Below are 19097 nucleotides of genomic sequence, written 5' to 3' on the forward strand. Positions count from 1 at the left end.
TCCAGAGCTAGCTCTTAGTACTGGAAACCAATTTCTTTTTGTCCAGTATGGGACAACCAGTATTACTGTTATTGGGTCCGACCTTATTTTATGCAGTACTCTGGGTATTAGTGGCCAAGGGGGAAAGGCGTAGGCTAGATCCCAAGTCCACCTGATTGAAAATGCGTCTGTCGCCATTTTCTGTCGCCTGAAAATGCGTCTGTCGCCCACCTCATGGTGATCTGATCGAATACGTCTGAGTTTAGGGCCCATTCTCCCGGATCTATGGTTATTCTGCTGAGAAAATCCGCCTGTATGTTTCCTGTACCCTTTAAATGGATAGCTGTGATGGAAAGAACATTTTTTTCGGCCCAGGAAAATATTTTTTCTGCCAATTCTTTTAAGCTTGTTGATCTTGTGCCCCCTTGATGTTTCAGGTATGCGACGGCTGTTACATTGTCCAAAAGGATTTTTAGGTGTTTTCCGGAGACCTTGTCCTGCGACACCTTCAGCACCTCCCAGATTGCCCTCAGTTCTCTGTAATTTGACGAACATTTTGTCATGGCGCCTGACCAAGTGCCCTGGTAATTTAGTGAGCCTATTTTCGCTCCCCATCCTGTACCACTTGCATCCGTGTTTATTTGTATCTCTGGATCTTTGGAATGGGGATTCTTTTTTATAGTGAGCACTGTCTCTTGTCCCAATTTCTCAGGATCCAAGACTGGAAAATCCTGGTGTGGGCCTGAGACCAAGATACTGCTGTTATGCAGGAAGTCATCGCACCTAGGAGGCTCATGGCACTGCGAATGGAGCACTGGGATCGACTTTGGAATTTTTTTGTTTTGTCCATAAAGGACGTAATTTTTTCCTGAGGGAGGGATGTAACCTGGGAGACTGAATCCAGGATCACTCCCAGAAATTTCATTTTGGTTGAAGAGATTATTACCCAACCCAGGTCTGAAAATCTGCACATCAGATCTCTGGTAATGCTGGTTGTTTCCCGCTCTGAGGGTTCTAGGACCAGAAAATCGTCCAAGTATGGGAAGATTTTTATTCCTTCTGCTCTCAGGGGGGATATCATCTCTACTACGAGTTTCGTAAATACCCTTGGTGCAGATGAGATTCCAAAGGGTAACACAGTGAACTGGAAGTGTTTTACTTCTCCTGAACTGTCCACTAGGGTGAATCTGAGGAATTTTTTACTGATAGTACGCGTCCTTTAAGTCTATGGACGTCATGAAGTCTCCTGTTCTGATCAGGGGAATGATGGATGTTACGGATTCCATCCTGAATTTCCTGTATGTGAGCTCTTTGTTTAGTCCCTTTAAATTTATAATGGTGGGGAAGGTACCATCTGGTTTTTGTACCAGAATTAAACTGGAATAGTAACCCCTTCCTCTTTCCGTACTTAGGACTTCTGTCACAATGCCCGAGTCTATAAGCTGCAGGACACCTTGCCAGATTTTTTTCTATAATTTTTGGGCCGTGTGAGGTTATTTTGAACTTCTTTGGAGGGTTTGAGGAAAATTCTATCCGGTAGCCATCCCGAATTATGTTTAAGGCCCATGGATCTTTTGTAATGGATTCCCACTGGGACAGAAAATTCCGCAGTCTTCCCCCTACTCTGGAGTCATTGTTTATTTGACTGCTTATTCTGGGGGGTTAAGAAGGAACCCTCTGCCTTTTCCCCCTTTTTTGTAACTCCACCTACCCCCCTTCCTTTTGCCCCTATAGGGTCTAGTTTGGGAATTGAAGGAACGAAAGGGCTTCTTTTTAGTTTCTTCTGGAAACCCCTTCTTTTTATCTGCAGCCTTTTCCAGGATGGAGTCTAATACTGGTCCAAAGACATATTCCCCAAAAAATACTATAGAGCAAAGCTTGGCTTTTGATGCTCTATCCCCTCCCCAAGCTTTCATCCACAATGCCCTTCTAGCAGAATTGGCGAGGGCCGCATCCTTAGCGGCAAACCTCACCGATTCCGCCGAAGCATCCGCCAAAAAGGCCGTGGCAGATCTGAGGAGTGGGATAGAGATCGATATAAGATGGTCGATCAGGAGAGGCAGTGCCGCCTCCCTGAATACTGCTCAACAGTACAACTCAAGAAAAATATGGGGGGCAGTATACTCAATAAAACCACTTTTAATATAATATAGGAGATAAAACACGGCCCCTACTAACGTACGAGTAAGACATGTATGCCCTTGACCTGTAAGGGTGACAGGGCAGAGACATTTACAATACAGACAAACCGTGCATACGATGGACTGGACAAATATATATGTGTGTATATATGGAAAAACCAGTAGGACCGTGTTGGTATATGTAACCCACTAGCCCTATTGCCTCCCTACTTGTCCTAGTCCACCCTATCAAGTTTTACCAAAGGACGGGGTCACCCCACCACTGCAGACACCACCACCCTGGGTCCCGCTTGGAGGTGGATTCAGAGCCATATGCCGACCACAGCGACGTAGCAAACTCAGCCACATACTGGCTGCAGCTAGTGCACAGGCCATTTACTAAACTTTGGGTTAACCAGCCTGGAGGGATAACCATCATCTCTGCCCCGTGTCCCTTGACGAATCCTGGGGCATCCACTGAAGAAACGCGTCGGGAAACGAGTATATCCCTTGAGGGCCTTTAAAGTGGGGTTTATATCTCTAAATTTGTATATGTTTTTTATGTGTATCATTCTAAGGGACGAGGATCTGTGTTAGGGCCTCATTAGGGCTTACCATACAGGAACAGAGTTCCAGTCTGGGCCACCCCTTGCGGGGCTTTTTGGAAAAACTTGATAGGGTGGACTAGGACAAGTAGGGAGGCAATAGGGCTAGCAGGTTACATATACCAACACGGTTTGTCTGTATTGTAATGGTCTCTGCCCCGTCACCCTTACAGGTCAAGGGCATACACGTCTTACTCGTTGTACCTAAGTAGGGGCCGTGTTTTATCTCCTATATGATATTAAAAGTGAAGTTTTATTGAGTATACTGCCCCCCATATTTTTTTTTTAGTGGGATAGAGTTCAATATTTCCTCTTTAGGGGTCTTGTTTTTTATATGCTCTTCTAATTCGTTAAGCCAAAAACAGATTTTGCGACCGATGTTGCGGCTATGCTGGTTTTACCCCTAAACATAGCTGCCTCCCAGGATTTTTTTTTAGGAGAGACTGAGGCTTCCTCCAGAGTCGCGCGCAGCATGCTCCTGCTTTCCTGCGGTCAGCTTCCTCAATGTAGGGAAGGGAGACCGCATTGTGGGGAGGGATACAGGCTCCTGCGACAGGCTTGAGATCAGCTCCATATGTCTCCCCAGCCCAGCTTTGGACCAGACTGCAGGAGGGCAGGGGAAGAGGACCGAATCCTCTGGTACTTTAAAAATAATAAAACTTTCTTCACCTCCATCAGGAGGGCTCTCTGTGTGGTTGACCCCAAAGGGACAGAAAATACTGAGGGTGAGAGTGGTTGGTGGCCTTTTAAACAGTGTTCCTGCCCCTACAGAGGTCAAGGATCAATCTCATAGTAGAGCCGTCATGGTGGACGAAATGGAAATATGTCATTCTAGGTTCTTCAAAGTAGCCACCTTTTGCTTTGATTACTGCTTTGCACACTCTTGGCATTCTCTTGATGAACTTCAAGAGGTAGTCACCTGAAATGGATTTCACTTCACAGGTGTGCCCTGTCAGGTTTAATAAGTGGGATTTCTTGCCTTATAAATGGGGTTGGGACCATCAGTTGCATTGTGGAGAAGTCAGGTGGATACACAGCTGATAGTCCTACTGAATAGACTGTTAGAATTTGTAATGGCCCCCACAGTCACCAGATCTCAACCCAATAGAGCATCTTTGGGATGTGGTTGAACGGGAGCTTCGTGCCCTGGATGTGCATCCCTGAAATCTCCATCAACTGCAAGATGCCATCCTATCAATATGGGACAACATTTCTAAAGAATGCTATCAGCACCTTGTTGAATCAATGCCACATAGAATTAAGGCAGTTCTGAAGGCAAAAGGGGGTCCAACACCGTATTAGTATGGTGTTACTAATAATTCTTTAGGTGAGTGTATATATAAATGTATAAAAAGCAAAAAACGCTGTGGTATTTATGTTGTGATTTCACTGCGTTATTGGTGCGTTTTCTGTTTCCTTATTTATAACGATATAGCTGATTCGTTTAGATACTGTTACTTCATTTCAAGGTAATGTATTTTGTTATTTTAGGATGATGTGCTTCATCTGTTGTTGATATTAACAGTGGGACTGTATTATTTGCAGTTGTCTGTAGTCTGAGAGTCTTAACCACCAAAGATTCTCAGACTACAACAACTGCAAATACAATCCCACTGTTAACAGATGAAGCACATCATCCTAAAATAACAAAATACATTACCCTGAAAAGAACAGTATCTAAACAAATAATTTTTTAGAGAGCGCGCGAGAGAGCGCGCGAGAGAGCGCGAGCGAGAGCGCGCGAGAGCGCGCGAGAGCGCGCGCGAGAGCGCGAGCGAGAGCGCGCGCGAGAGCGCGCGCGAGAGCGCGCGCGCGAGAGCGCGCGCGCAGAGCGCGCGCGAGCGCGCGGCGAGAGCGCGCGCGCGAGAGCGCGGCGCGAGAGCGCGCGCGCGAGAGCGCGCGCGCGAGAGCGCGCGCGCGAGAGCGCGCGCGAGAGCGCGCGCGCGAGAGCGCGCGCGCGAGAGCGCGGCGCAGAGCGCGCGGCGAGAGCGCGCCGCGAGAGCGCGCGCGAGAGCGACGCGCGAGAGCGAGCGCGCAGAGCGAGCGCGCAGAGCGAGCGCGCGAGAGCGAGCGCGCGAGAGCGAGCGCGCGAGAGCGAGCGCGGAGAGCGGCGGCGATCGCGAGCGCGAAGCAGCGCGCGCGCGAGAGCGCCGCGAGAGCGAGCGAGAGCGAGCGAGCGAGAGCGAGATCGCTATCTATATCTATCTCTATATATATATCTCTATATATATATATATCTATATCTATCTATCTATCTATCTATATATATATATATATATATATATCTATATATATATATCTCTCTATATATATATATATATATATATATCTATCTATATCTATATCTATATATCTCTAAACCCAAGATACAGACCACTAGCAGACAAAGACATCACCTTTAACATGTTCAGGAACTATGACGAGTATACTCGTCCTGGAGTACTGATACTTAGTGCTCCATGACGAGTATACTCGTCATGGCATTAAACTGTCACCAACTAAAATATTTTTAACCCCCCCTGCACCGCTGACTGATTTATGTCGGCGGGGCGGGTTGTGGGCGGTGCGGGAGTTGCGGCAGGCGGGATCGCGATCGCCCGCCGCCTCTTGAATTTTCTTTGGTGGTCAGTGGTTTATACCAGAGTGTCAGCACAGTGCTGACACTCTGGTATAAACGGCTGACATGGCTGCGATGTGAGGGTCCGTAGGGACCGCTGTATGGAAAGTGTTAAGTCAGGGAGGAGCTCTCCTCCTTCCCAGTTAGCTCAGTTGTGGCAGATCGGGAAGGTTCCCATGGCAACAGGATGCCTTCTCAGGCATCCTGCTGTCCATGGTGCTGAACAGATCTATGCTAAAGGCATAGATCTGTTCAGACAAAGTGTAAATAAAATACAGGACAATACCCTATATAGTGTATTGTACTGCATTATACAGACATCAGACCCACTGGATCTTCAAGCACCAAGTGGGTCTGGGTCAAAAAAAAAAAAAAAAAAGTAAAGATAGAAAAAATAAAATAAATCACTGAATAAAAATAAAAAAATAAAAAAATACACTAGACATTAGGTATCGCAGCGTCCATAACGACCTGATCTATAAAACGGTCATATTACTTTCCACTGTAAAAACTATCAGGAAATGTAAATTTTGCCCACCTTACTTTTCAAAAAAGGTAATAAAAAAAAGTGATAAAAAAGCTGCATGTACGCAGAAATAGTGCCAATCAAACCGTCACCTCATCCTGCAAAAAATGAGCCCCTACATGAGACAATGGCCCAAAAAATAAAAAAAAACTATGGGGACAATAACATGATTTTTTGTTGTTTTCAAAAAATATATTTATTGTGTAAAACTTACATAAATAAAAAAAAGTATACACATTAGGTATTGCTGCATCCGTATCGACCAGCTCTATAATATCACATGACCTAACCCCTCAGATGAACACCGTAATAAATAAAAACTGTGCTAAATAATTTTTTTGTCACCTTACATCACAAAAAGTGTAATAGCAAGTGATCAAAAAGTCATATGCATCCCAAAATAGCACCAATGAAACAGTCATCTCATCCCACAAAAATCATACCCTACCCAAGATAATCGCCCCAAAACTGAAAAAACTATGGCTCTTAGACTATGGAAACACTAAAAAATGATTTTTTTGTTTCAAAAATGAAATCATTGTGTAAAACTTTATTTTATTTTTTTATGTAAAAGTATACATATTAGGCATCGCCACGTCCGTATCGACCGGCTCTATAAAAATATCACATGACCTAACCCCTCAGGTGAACACCGTAAAAAAACAAACAAAAAAAAACAAACATTTTTTGTCATCTTATGTCACAAAAAGTAATAGCAAGCGATCAAAAAGTCATATGCACCCCCAAAATAGTGCCAACAGTCATCGCATGCCACCAAAAATTAGACCCTACCCAAGATAATCACCCAAAAACTGAAAAAAAACTATGGCTCTCAGACGATGGAGACACTGAAAACATAAATATTTTGTATTTCAAAAATGAAATCATTGTGTAAAACTTACATAAAAAATAAAATGTATACATATTAGGTATCGCCGCGTCCGTGACAACCTGCTCTATAAAAATACCACATGATCTAACCTGTCAGATGAATGTTGCGAGTAAAAAAAAAAAAGTGCCAAAAAAGCTATTTCTTGTTACCTTGCCTCAAAAAAAGTGTAATATAGAGCAACCAAAAATCATATGTACCCTAAAACTAGTACCAACAAAACTTCCACACTATCCCGTAGTTTATAAAATGGGGTCACTTTTTGGGAGTTTCTACTCTAGGGGTGCATCAGGGGGGCTGTCCAAAAAAACTGTCTAGAAAAATCTGCCTTCCAAAAACCGTATGGCATTCCTTTCCTTCTGCGCCCTGCCATGCGCCCGAGGGGTGTAGTTTCTAGAATGGGGTCATTTTTGGGTGGTTTCTATTATGTAAGCCTCACAAAGTGACTTCAGACCTGAACTGGTCCTTGAAAAGTGGGTTTTTGAAAATTTCTTAGAAATTTCTAGATTTGCTTCTAAACTTCTAACCCTTGTTACATCCCCACAAAATAAAATGTCATTCCCAAAATGATCCAAACATGAAGAAGACATATGGGGAATGTAAAGCAATAACTAATTTAGTAGGTATTACTATACAGGTCCTTCTAAAAAAATTAGCATATTGTGATAAAGTTCATTATTTTCTGTAATGTACTGATAAACATTAGACTTTCATATATTTTAGATTCATTACACACCAACTGAAGTAGTTCAAGCCTTTTATTGTTTTAATATTGATGATTTTGGCATACAGCTCATGAAAACCCAAATTTACTATCTAAAAAAATTAGCATATTTCATCCGACCAATAAAAGAAAAGTGTTTTTAATACAAAAAAAGTCAACCTTCAAATAATGATGTTCAGTTCTGCACTCAATACTTGGTCGGGAATCCTTTTGCAGAAATGACTGCTTCAATGCGGCGTGGCATGGAGGCAATCAGCCTGTGGCACTGCTGAGGTGTTATGGAGGCTCAGGATGCTTCGATAGCGGCCTTAAGCTCATCCAGAGTGTTGGGTCTTGCGTCTCTCAACTTTCTCTTCCCAATATCCCACAGATTCTCTATGGGGTTCAGGTCAGGAGAGTTGGCAGGCCAATTGAGCCCAGTAATACCATGGTCAGTAAACCATTTACCAGTGGTTTTGGCGCTGTGAGTAGGTGCCAGGTCGTGCTGAAAAATGAAATTTTTATCTCCATAAAGCTTTTCAGCAGATGGAAGCATGAAGTGCTCCAAAATCTCCTGATAGCTAGCTGCATTGACCCTGCCCTTGATAAAACACAGTCGACCAACACCAGCAGCTGACATGGCACCCCAGACCATCACTGACTGTGGGTACTTGACACTGGACTTCAGGCATTTTGGCATTTCCCTCTCCCCAGTCTTCCTCCAGACTCTGGCACCTTGATTTCCGAATGACATGCAAAATTTGCTTTCATCCGAAAAAAGTACTTTGGACCACTGAGCAACAGTCCAGTGCTGCTTCTCTGTAGCCCAGGTCAGGCGCTTCTGCCGCTGTTTCTGGGGAATGCGGCACCTGTAGCCCATTTCCTGCACACGCCTGTACACGGGGGCTCTGGATGTTTCTACTCCAGACTCAGTCCACTGCTTCCGCAGGTCCCCCAAGGTCTGGAATCGGTCCTTCTCCACAATCTTCCTCAGGGTCCGGTCACCTCTTCTCGTTGTGCAGCGTTTTCTGCCACACTTTTTCCTTCCCACAGACTTCCCACTGAGGTGCCTTGATACAGCACTCTGGGAACAGCCTATTCGTTCAGAAATTTCTTTCTGTGTCTTACCCTCTTGCTTGAGGGTGTCAATGATGGCCTTCTGGACAGCAGTCAGGTCGGCAGTCTTACCCATGATTGCGGTTTTGAGTAATGAACCAGGCTGGGAGTTTTTAAAAGCCTCAGGAATCTTTTGCAGGTGTTTAGAGTTAATTAGTTGATTCAGATGATTAGGTTAATAGCTCGTTTAGAGAACCTTTTCATGATATGCTAATTTTTTGAGATAGGAATTTTGGGTTTTCATGAGCTGTATGCCAAAATCATCAATATTAAAACAATAAAAGGCTTGAACTACTTCAGTTGGCGTGTAATGAATCTAAAATATATGAAAGTCTAATGTTTATCAGTACATTACAGAAAATAATGAACTTAATCACAATATGCTAATTTTTTGAGAAGGACCTGTATATTATAGAAGTAGAGAAATTGAAACTTGGAAATTAGCCCTTTATTTATTTTTTTTTTACAGATTTTTTTATAAATAAAAATGTATTTATTTTTACTTCATTTTACCAGTGTCATGAAGTACTATATGTGCCGGAAAAAAAAAACAATCTCAGAATGGCCTGGATAGGTCAAAGCGTTTTAAAGTTATCACCACAATAAGTGAAACTGGTCAGATTTGCAAAAAATGGCCTGGTTCGTAAGGTGAAAATGAGCTCGGTCCTTAAGGTGTTAAGTCAAAATAAATTTGACCTTAAATATCTACACACCAGATTTAGTTACCACAAATAAACACATAAAAACACAAATTAATAGACAAATACACAACCTTAAACAATGCCCAAATGAATCGCTCAGACACAAGCAGGGATACAAAAACGAACCCAAAACGCACCTGCGTTTAAAACATCTAACGTAAATAGACTTATGACAGAAGTGGACTACCAATAAAATAAGCAAACCCTGCCCAAGCCAAAATTTATAGAGGAATGAACTTTATACCCAAACAAACCTAGCTGTTCCCATGAAAATATACAAATATACATAACAATACACCATATATCCATTGCTTTTTTTTATTATTATTATTATAAAGAGCATATTGCTTTCTTCACCAATACTATTACCAATGTGAGCAATACCCAAGGACTGCTTCAATATGGAAATCCAGACCACGTTTTAGCCAACCCCAATCAGCAACATGGCCACACCCCCAAAGTGGATATAAAAAGATGCATACACCAGGGATAATGCTAAGCCACTGATGAAGAAGCAGCCAGCTTCGAAACACGTCTGGCCTACTGGATTATCCCTAAGAGAAAACGCATTATACCATACAAATTTGAGGGTGAGCGGTATCGACCAACAGCGCGCTGAAAAGATTTGAATTCTGGCTACGCTCCGGTCCCGTGGGACGCCACGTGACCTGCCGGCAGACACGTGACTCACTACCCGGAAGCAAGCCGCAGTCTACAGGACTTACTCCAGGCCGGGACAGAGAATGCCGCCCCAGCACGCTGACTCTCAGGGGGAGAAAGACACCGAGAACACGGTAAATTATCTGATACTACGAGACCAGGTGATAAACACACTTAAAGGCTCCCCCAAACCACTAAAGATCCGAACAAGTGCAGTGGATCACACGGGATTTACCTTGTGTAAACATCCAAAAAGTGTAACCCACCCCACCTCCTACAGTTAGTACCTCTACACAGGAGCCCTACTGGGGTACAATATATGAATGAACTACACCCTACAGGACCATTTTATTTAATCCTTTTCACTTGAACCTACTTTAAGGAATTTATGCGAACTATATGTCCTATTAACTAAATAAATATATTTTATCATATATGGTCTCAGTGCACACTATATTTAAATACTGTATTTATACAACATCAACATCCACTTATAGAAACACCTCTCCGCAGCTTCAGGTGATAGAGTGCCTGTACCATTCCAAATACTTACCGGTTACATCCATCCAAAGGACTGTGGGGCAGTCCTGGCACAAGAGCACCTAGGTCTGCTAGTTGTGTAGGGTGAGCCGCCATCTATTCTACTTACTAAGTGTGAAAGTAGCCTAACGGGTATACACACATTAGAGCTTTATGTTTTTCATGAAAAAGGAAAGAAAATTGTTAAGCAAAAACACCAAATACATTAGCTTTATAGCATACATTTATTCCGTTTATTATGAGAACTTTTGCTTTGAAGTGGTTTTCTGACATACTATACTAGCAGAAGGACACGGCTTCATACATTTAATTTAATGTTTGTGTGAGTTGTTAAAAGATAGACAGTATCCCCCCCCCCATAAGTGACCTCTACAGCACCCCACCCACTTAACAGTGAACTCCACAGTCCCCTACGCCTTAATACTCCCCCCCCACCCCACACAGTGCCCCGCCTCCTTAAAATGGGTCCTCCACAGCAGCCCGCCCCTTTAAAAGTGAGTTTTACAGTACCTAACTCCCTTGACAGTGACCTTCTCAGGGGCCCACCCCTTAACAGTGGCCTCTACAGCATCCCGCCCCTTAATACTGACCTCCATGGAGGACTGTTCCCTTATCTGTGACCTCCACTGTTCTCTGCCCCCTTAACAGAGAAATCCACAGCACCCGTCCCTTTAACAGTGACCACCAGAGTTCCCTTAACAGTGACCCAACAGTACCTTGCAGCATTAACAGTGACATCCACAGCACCCTGACCCTTTAAGGCTAGGGCTACATGACTACATTTTGTTGGACTAGTGTTGCACAACGACACAACAGTCGCAAAAAATCCATCCAAGAGCGATGCATGTAGAGGTGTAGTTGTGTCCTATGTGTCGTGCGACTTATTGTCGCCGTGTAGCCCTAGCCTAAATCTGACCTACAGCAGTCAAGAAAAATGGCTGGGTTGTTATGGAAACCTGGAGTAAAACTGCATGTATGTGGAGACTAAGGGCCTGCGAGCTTCTATTCGCTGATAAGGGACATGTGACCGTGTGTATGGCAGTTGGGATATGAGTGAAAGACTTGCAGGCTTCTATTGGCAAATACAAAGTCATTTGTTTGGGAATCTCTCAGGATGTACCTGTGGCAAATTTGGTGAAGATTGGTCCAGTCGTTTGGGCGCGCATAAAGACAGACAGAATATATATTATTTTGATCTTAATTTATTTTTCAGGGCTGTGGTCACATGTCCATGCAGTGCTTATTTTCTGTGAGGTTATGTTCATTTGCGTGTCAAAGCAGCAATAGAGGCAATGATAGGGAATGTATGTAAATAGCTGGATGGCAGCAGCTACAAACTATCTGGGCAGTGAATATAAGTAAGAGCGAGTTGTGAAAACGGGTCAGAAAACTGCAGATTCAAAGGGTTCTTTATCTTTTTACTACGGATTATCTATCCTTTGGAAAGATCAGCATCTGATAGGCAAGGGTTCGAAACCTAGGACCTCTGCTGATCAGCTGTTTAAGAAGGCAGCGGCACTTTCAGTAGTGCCATGGCCATCTAGCAGCTTTCCGCTGGCCAGTGACATCATGATTAATTATGTAGTTTGAGTGCGGGTCAAGCCCTCTGAAATGAATGGAGCAGAGCCAGGTCCAGGTCACGTACATAGTTTTAACATCACTGGCCTGCGGGGAAACAGCGAGTAGGACATGACGTAACTTTTCCCTTCCTATTTAAAAGGATACATCATAAGTAATAAAAAAGCACATTATATTTATTTTCTATGCCAGTTTTAGGCGCAGAAAATATTTAGAAAATCTACGCCAGCCAGTGGTATCGGACATTTTGCTGTCTCTTCACTGCAATGGGAGCTACGGAAATCACATATTGCTGGCATGCTTGCCTGTTTCTGTAAGCCTGGCTACCTAGGGCCAGCTAATCTAACAAAAAAGCAAGTGGAGATAATATACCAACATATACATTTAAATGGGGAAAAGACAGGATGGTAGTCAATATACAGAGAAGCAAAGGGCAGTATACACAACTGCGTTTACATATGTATCCACGCAACAATAAGCATAGATGGCCGACAGGTAGAGGTGGCTATAATACAAGGACAACCAAGTCTGCATAACAAATGGTGGTAGTGACCCTCAATTAGGGCTATGTACTATATGGCAGAACCAAGTAATAACTGGATGTCCATGAATAGCACCTCACGTCCAGGGAACATAGGCAACCAAGACTGAAACGTATAGTAAATAATATCTTAAGTCAAGTCTGTCACAAAATACCAGGGAATAGTGATGACCCAACAAAATATATCCAGGGCCTAATATGGATGTGATAAAAAAAAAACAAACACATGTATAGATATGAAACAGTACTATACATAGGACGTACCTGAAGACATAGTGGACACAGGAGGATACTAGCCCTGAGCGCAAGACCTCGACGCGTGTTTCACCTCAGCGGCTTCGCTAGCGCCTAGTCCCACTTCACCAGAGAAATGGCAAGATGGGACAAAACCTTTAACTCAAAATCTAACACAGGTGGGCCAACACAAGTAGTGTTGTGCACCTCTTGAAAAAGTTATCAAACTGTGATAATACAATATAAAAAAGCCTACATTTTAAGAGGAAACCCCAAAAAGCTCATACAAACCTGTTTAACCATCTCAAGGAATTTTTCTCTTTCATATTTTTGAAGTGCTTTGTAGTCGTCGACTGATGTGACATCAAGCTTATGTTTTGTCTTGGGTTTAGGGGGTTCAAATGGACATGTAAGAATAGCAATTTTAGCATCTTTCACTTCCTGAAATTAAAAAAACAATGCAATCAATTTTTTTAAATTTATGTGTCAAAAAAAAAAAAAAAAAGCTGCTATTTCCCCATTCTGTAGTTCACCTGCCAGCTGTGCTGCATACAGAAAAATAATATTACATAATGGGCAATATATGATTTATAGTGGCTTAAAAATAAAGTCAAATTTTCCCTCGCCAACTGCAGCTGAAGTCGCTTACCAGTCCTAGCTCGACAACAGGAAATGCCTAGTCAGCCATGCAGTGCCATCATTGGTGACAGCCTCTGTTAGTGCCATAAATGTAGTAGTGGACTAGCATGCACACTGCTGCTCTATTCAGAAACTTGACTCTAGGACCCTTTGTTCTTCTGATGATATACACCTGATCTTTTGGGGTCTGACTTGCTGTGGACCGCCATGCGATCCAACATCATCTATCCTGTGGATAGTTTATTCACATTCTTGGGGTGTAAATGAAGCTGAAAACTGCAGTGGAGTTCAGGAGCCATTGGTTCTATGCCCCGCAGTTCACTTTTCCAAACCAAAGATTACATTAGAAACAGTGGCCACAAGAGCATAGGAATGCAGTGATGTCAACGCGCATCTGAACACCACTCAGGCTACAGTGTGGAATTAAAAACTGTAACCTGCACTGGTTGCAATGGAGGTTTGGGAGGTATTTTTACCTTTTCTTCTGGTAGACAGGTGTTGCTTAGGGGCACTGTTACTTTTAAGGGCAACTTAGGGACAAATAAGACTAATTTCACACTAGCACACTAATGGGCATGGACCTCTGGCAGGCTATTCCAATGGGTGAACAGCCTGTTGGATCCATCCTGCTGCTAGTGACCGTGTGCCCCCGGACTGCAGCTCCATCCCCATTTACTATAATAGGGGGCGAGGGCGGAGTTCCGGCAGAAGCACGGCGTGAGGCTGCCGGAATAAAACTACGACATGTCGGACATTTATTCCAGCAGCCTCTTGCCGTGCCACTGCACCCATTATAGTCAATGGGGACGGAGCGGCAGTCCGGGGGCACATGGTCACTAGCGGCAGGACGAATCAGACAGGCTGTTCACCCGATGGAAGAATCAGCGCTTTCTCTTTGCTCACCAAGCACAGCACTGTACTCTGTAAAGCGGCTGTTAGGGTCAGTTCAAGTGTTTGTTTTGGCAACAAAGATCTAATCACAGGAGAGAATGCAGCCTCTGTTTCTAAGTAGTCTTACCTTTGGCATTTGTGGGTGGCTGAAATCTTTGTCTACAATTACACCTTTAATCAGTTTTGTGTCTTCAAGTTTTCCTCCAACTTTACCCTCAACTTTAATCAATTCAAAATCCACATCTTTGCGTTCCATGTCGGCAACGGTTAGAACAGCATTCACTGCAATTTCTGCCATCTGTCTGTGACAACGGTTAATTCTACATAAAAAATAAATAAATGAATAAATAAATATCTATGTAAAGCTTGATTTCATCACAGGAAGGTAAAGTTTATTTTTCACTTGTATACAATAAAGCCGCACAAATGACCCAGATTTATTAATTCTATAAATGGACTAACTTATGGCGCTATTACATGCGCTGAGGAGCAGCCAATGGATGGGAGGGAAGCGTTCCTTCCAGACAGTTGGCTGCTCGTTCAGTGGAGTTGAAGCTCTGCATTTACATGCAGTAATCCCCTCCACAGTATGAAGATGAGGGATCGCTATTGCGATAGTTTGTCCTCATACAGCCGTCTTATTTAGACAGCACAATCTGCAGCCCGCAAACAATAAGTTAGATGTCTGCAGGAACAACCAGATCACCCAATGAACAAGCGTTTCGCTCGTTCATCAGGTAATCGGCACCACCTTTAGACAGGCAGATTGTTGGGTATGAGTGTTCGCATAAACATTCGTCCCCGATAATCTGCCCGATTATTGCCCCGTCTAAACCCACCTTTAGGCCTCGTCTACATTTCCATTTTTCACCGACGTGTGATGTCTGCATTTTCCACGGACAGCACACGTACCCATTGATTTAAAGCAGGCATGTCCAAACTGCGGCCCTCCAGCTGTTGCAAAACTACAACTCCCAGCATGCCCTAATAGCTGTAAGCTACCCAGGCATGCTGGGAGTTGTAGTTTTGCAACAGCTGGAGGGCCGCAGTTTGGACATGCCTGATTTAAAGGGAACCTGTCACCGGGATTTTGTGTATAGAGCTGAGGACATGGGTTGCTAGATGGCCGCTAGCACAGCCACAATATCCAGTCCCCATAGCCCTGTGTGCTTTTATTGGGTCAAAAAAACTATTTGATAGATATGCAAATTAACCTGAGATGAGTCCTGTCCCAGGCTCATCTCACATACAGGACTCATCTCAGGTTAATTTGCATATGTATCAAATAATTTTTTTTTAACACAATAAAAGCACACAGAGCTATGGGGACTGGGTATTGCGGATGTGCTAGCGGCCATCTAGCAACCCATGTCCTCAGCTCTATACACAAAATCCCGGTGACAGGTTCCCTTTAAAAGGTGTCTGTTCACATTTCAGTCAGTTAAAAAAAATAAAATAAATCATGACATGCATTACTTTGATCCGTGATGCGTGCCAAGAACACCCATAGAAGTCCGTGAAAAACACTGACACACCACCGATGGCATCCGTGGTGCGTCCGTTTTTCACTGAAGATTGATAGATTCTTTGGAAATTAATTTTGAGCTGAGCAACGATGAATTACAGATGACACAGATGGTTAAAAAAAAAAAAAAAAAAAAAAAAAGGAGCCAACCATGGCTGATTAAACACATGCGCATTTTTTCACGGACGTGTTACTACACAGAAATGTGGACGAGGCCTTAGACAGCTGTTCAGACCTGCACCAGATTTAGGCCTCTTTTACACGAGCATGATTGATTGGCTCAGGAAGCAAGTTCAGGTCAGTTTCGTCTGCAATTGCATTCAGTTTTTTTTCCCGCACGTAGGGGAAAAAAATAAAAAAGTAAGCTTTACAAACAACATCTCTTAGCAACCATCAGTGAAAAACGCACTGCATCCGGATGCTATGAAGCCCCATTCACTTCTATGGGGCCGGGGCCAGGGCCAGTGCCGTGTGAAAATATAGAACATGCTATTTTATTCATGCAACGCAGAACTGATGCATGGAAAAGAAAAAAAAAGAAAAAAAGAAAAAAAAAAAAAACACACCACTTATGTGTACACACACACACACACACACACACTGAAATGAGGCAGGATTCAGTGCTGGTCCTATGCGTTTACATCACGCACCGCATCCACGTGAAAAACCCACTGTGGCTCGCGGTAACGAATGAGGTGTAGGAATAGACACTCATCTTGCTCTAGACCAAATTCTGGTCAGCTTAGCTGATACAATCTTTGGCCAGAGTTCTCCACCTCCCGTCCTTTCACCCCTTTTCTGAGCAAATCAGAAAAGGTGTAAAAACTATAGTTATGTCTGGGGACAGACAGTTTCAAATATTTCCCTTTCCAGGTCCATACCAAATGGGAGATGAGAACCAATTCAGTCATGGAGAGTTATTAACTGTACAGGGTCACATGCACTTCATGGCAACTGTTTTCAGAGCCCATTTGAGGGTGCCATAATATTCCCTTGGATTTTTCAATGTGTGGACCAGTGTTAGCTATTTTTTCATCAACATAGGACTATTATTATATATTTTTTTTAAAGGGTGGAGTACTTCTGGATCCAAATTATCACATATTACAAGCCTGTGTGAACCATGTCTTGGAGACCTTTTTATCACTGCATTTTACTTATTTTGTCAGTCATTTTTTCAATTTTGTTTTAATCATCAAGAGTTTGTTCTACAGCCTTCACTTTGAGCATATCTGCAGAACATTTCATTTTGCTTTACAGTGAATTAGTCAAGGAGCTGCTTTGATGGCTCAATGTGTAGCCATCATCTTAGAACTAACAGCTTATAAACATTTAAGGCACACATCTGTTGTCGTTTGTGGTTCACAAAAGGTCAGCATTTTGCGGAACTTAAAGGGACACTGACAGGCCCAATAACCATAATTAGCTGTACATATCCATGCACAGGTCTTCTAATGAGCATTAAAAACATAAGTATCCACCCTGTCCACATTATGAATACAGTTCATTCACGTTTTATAACCTGAACTAATCACTGTTCTTTCTGCCCAAGGGGCGGGGTTTCAGCTTCTCTTGCGCCCAGCCAGCATCAGTTTTATAACCTGCTTGAATCGTCTTCAATCTGCCCATCTCATCAATATTCACTTCGCTGGGCGGCTTCTGCTGTCCCCGCTCTGAAGCGCTGCGCTGAACAGGTCCCGGCGCATGCGCATACCGAAGAGGCTGAAGCGACCTCGAAGATGCAGACTGAACGCAGGCGTAATGTGATCCCGGCCAGTGAGAGTGCCGGGCGCATGCGCTGAAGATAAGACTGAGGCCGATGCCCATAGGATTGTATTGGGCATGCGCCGGATCTTGTGCAGTCGGGGACAGTAGTAGCCGCCCAGCAACGTGAATATTGATGAGCTGGGCAGCGCTTCAAAACGGCAGTTGGGGGCAGCTGGCTGGGCGCAAGTGGAGATGAAACGCCGCCCCTTGGGCAGATTGAAGACTATTCAAGCAGGTTATAAAACTTCGGTTTACTGTATTTATAAGGTGGACAGGGGGGATACTTTGATGATTTTAATACACTTTATAAGACCTGTACTGTCCTATATATACACCTAAATATGCTTATTGGGCCTGTCAGTGTCCCTCTAAAGTCAGAAATAAAAGAAATAAAAAAAATAAACTGTTTTAATTGGGCCCCCCGTATCCTAAAGGAATTAAGTAATGTCATAGCCAGACCCTTATTTCTGATATTTGCAGACTCTATACTGACAGGGAATGTCCCATAGGATTGGCGCATGGCATATGTGGTGCCAATATTCAAAAAGGGGCCAAAAACAGACCCTAGAAACTATAGGCCGGTAAGTTTAACATCTGTTGTGGGTAAACTGTTTGAAGGTTTTCTGAGAGATGCTATATTAGAGCATCTCAACAGAAATAAGCAAATAACGCCATATCAGCATGGCTTTGTGAGGGATCGGTCATGTCAGACTAATTTAATCAGTTTCTATGAGGAGGTAAGTTCTAGACTTGACAGCGGCGAATCAATGGATGTCGTATATCTGGACTTCTCCAAAGCATTTGACACTGTACCACATAAAAAGGTTAGTATATAAAATGAGAATGCTCGGACTGGGAGAAAACATCTGTATGTGGGTAAGTAACTGGCTCAGTGATAGAAAACAGAGGGTGGTTATTAACGGTACACACTCAGATTGGGTCACTGTCACTAGTGGGGTACCTCAGGGGTCAGTATTGGGCGCTATTCTCTTCAATATATTTATTAATGATCTTGTAGAAGGCTTGCATAGTAGAGTATCAATTTTCGCAGATGACACTAAACTGTGTAAAGTAATTTACACTGATGAGGACAGTATACTACTACAGAGGGATCTGGATAGACTGGAGGCTTGGGCAGATAAGTGGCAGATGGGGTTTAACACTGATAAATGTAAAGTTATGCACATAGGAAGGAAAAATGCAAGTCAACTGTACATACTAAATGGTAAAACACTCGGTAACACTGACATGGAAAAGGATCTAGGAATTTTAATAAACAGCAAACTAAGCTGCAAAAACCAGTGTCAGGCAGCTGCTGCCAAGGCCAACAAAATAATGGGTTGCATCAGAAGGGGCATAGATTCCCGTGATAAGAACATAGTCCTACCACCTTTACAAATCGCTAGTCAGACCACACATGGAGTACTGTGTACAGTTCTGGGCTCCTGTAAACAAGGCAGACATAG

At 43.2% G+C, this 19097-nt stretch overlaps 1 protein-coding gene across 1 annotated transcript in view; it reads right to left on the reverse strand.

The window, feature by feature from the left end:
* CCT5 (chaperonin containing TCP1 subunit 5) overlaps positions 1-19097 on the reverse strand; it is a 161989-nt gene that overhangs the window by 76561 nt on the left and 66331 nt on the right. Inside the window, exons 5-6 of the mRNA XM_044295129.1 lie at positions 14467-14659; positions 13101-13250 (exon numbers count right to left, since the gene is read on the reverse strand). Coding sequence (XP_044151064.1) covers positions 13101-13250; positions 14467-14659 — 343 coding nt within the window. The remainder of the gene's footprint in view (positions 1-13100; positions 13251-14466; positions 14660-19097) is intronic.

The sequence above is a fragment of the Bufo gargarizans genome, chromosome 5, assembly GCF_014858855.1.
Source record: "Bufo gargarizans isolate SCDJY-AF-19 chromosome 5, ASM1485885v1, whole genome shotgun sequence".
Classification (NCBI taxonomy): Eukaryota; Metazoa; Chordata; class Amphibia; order Anura; family Bufonidae; genus Bufo; species Bufo gargarizans.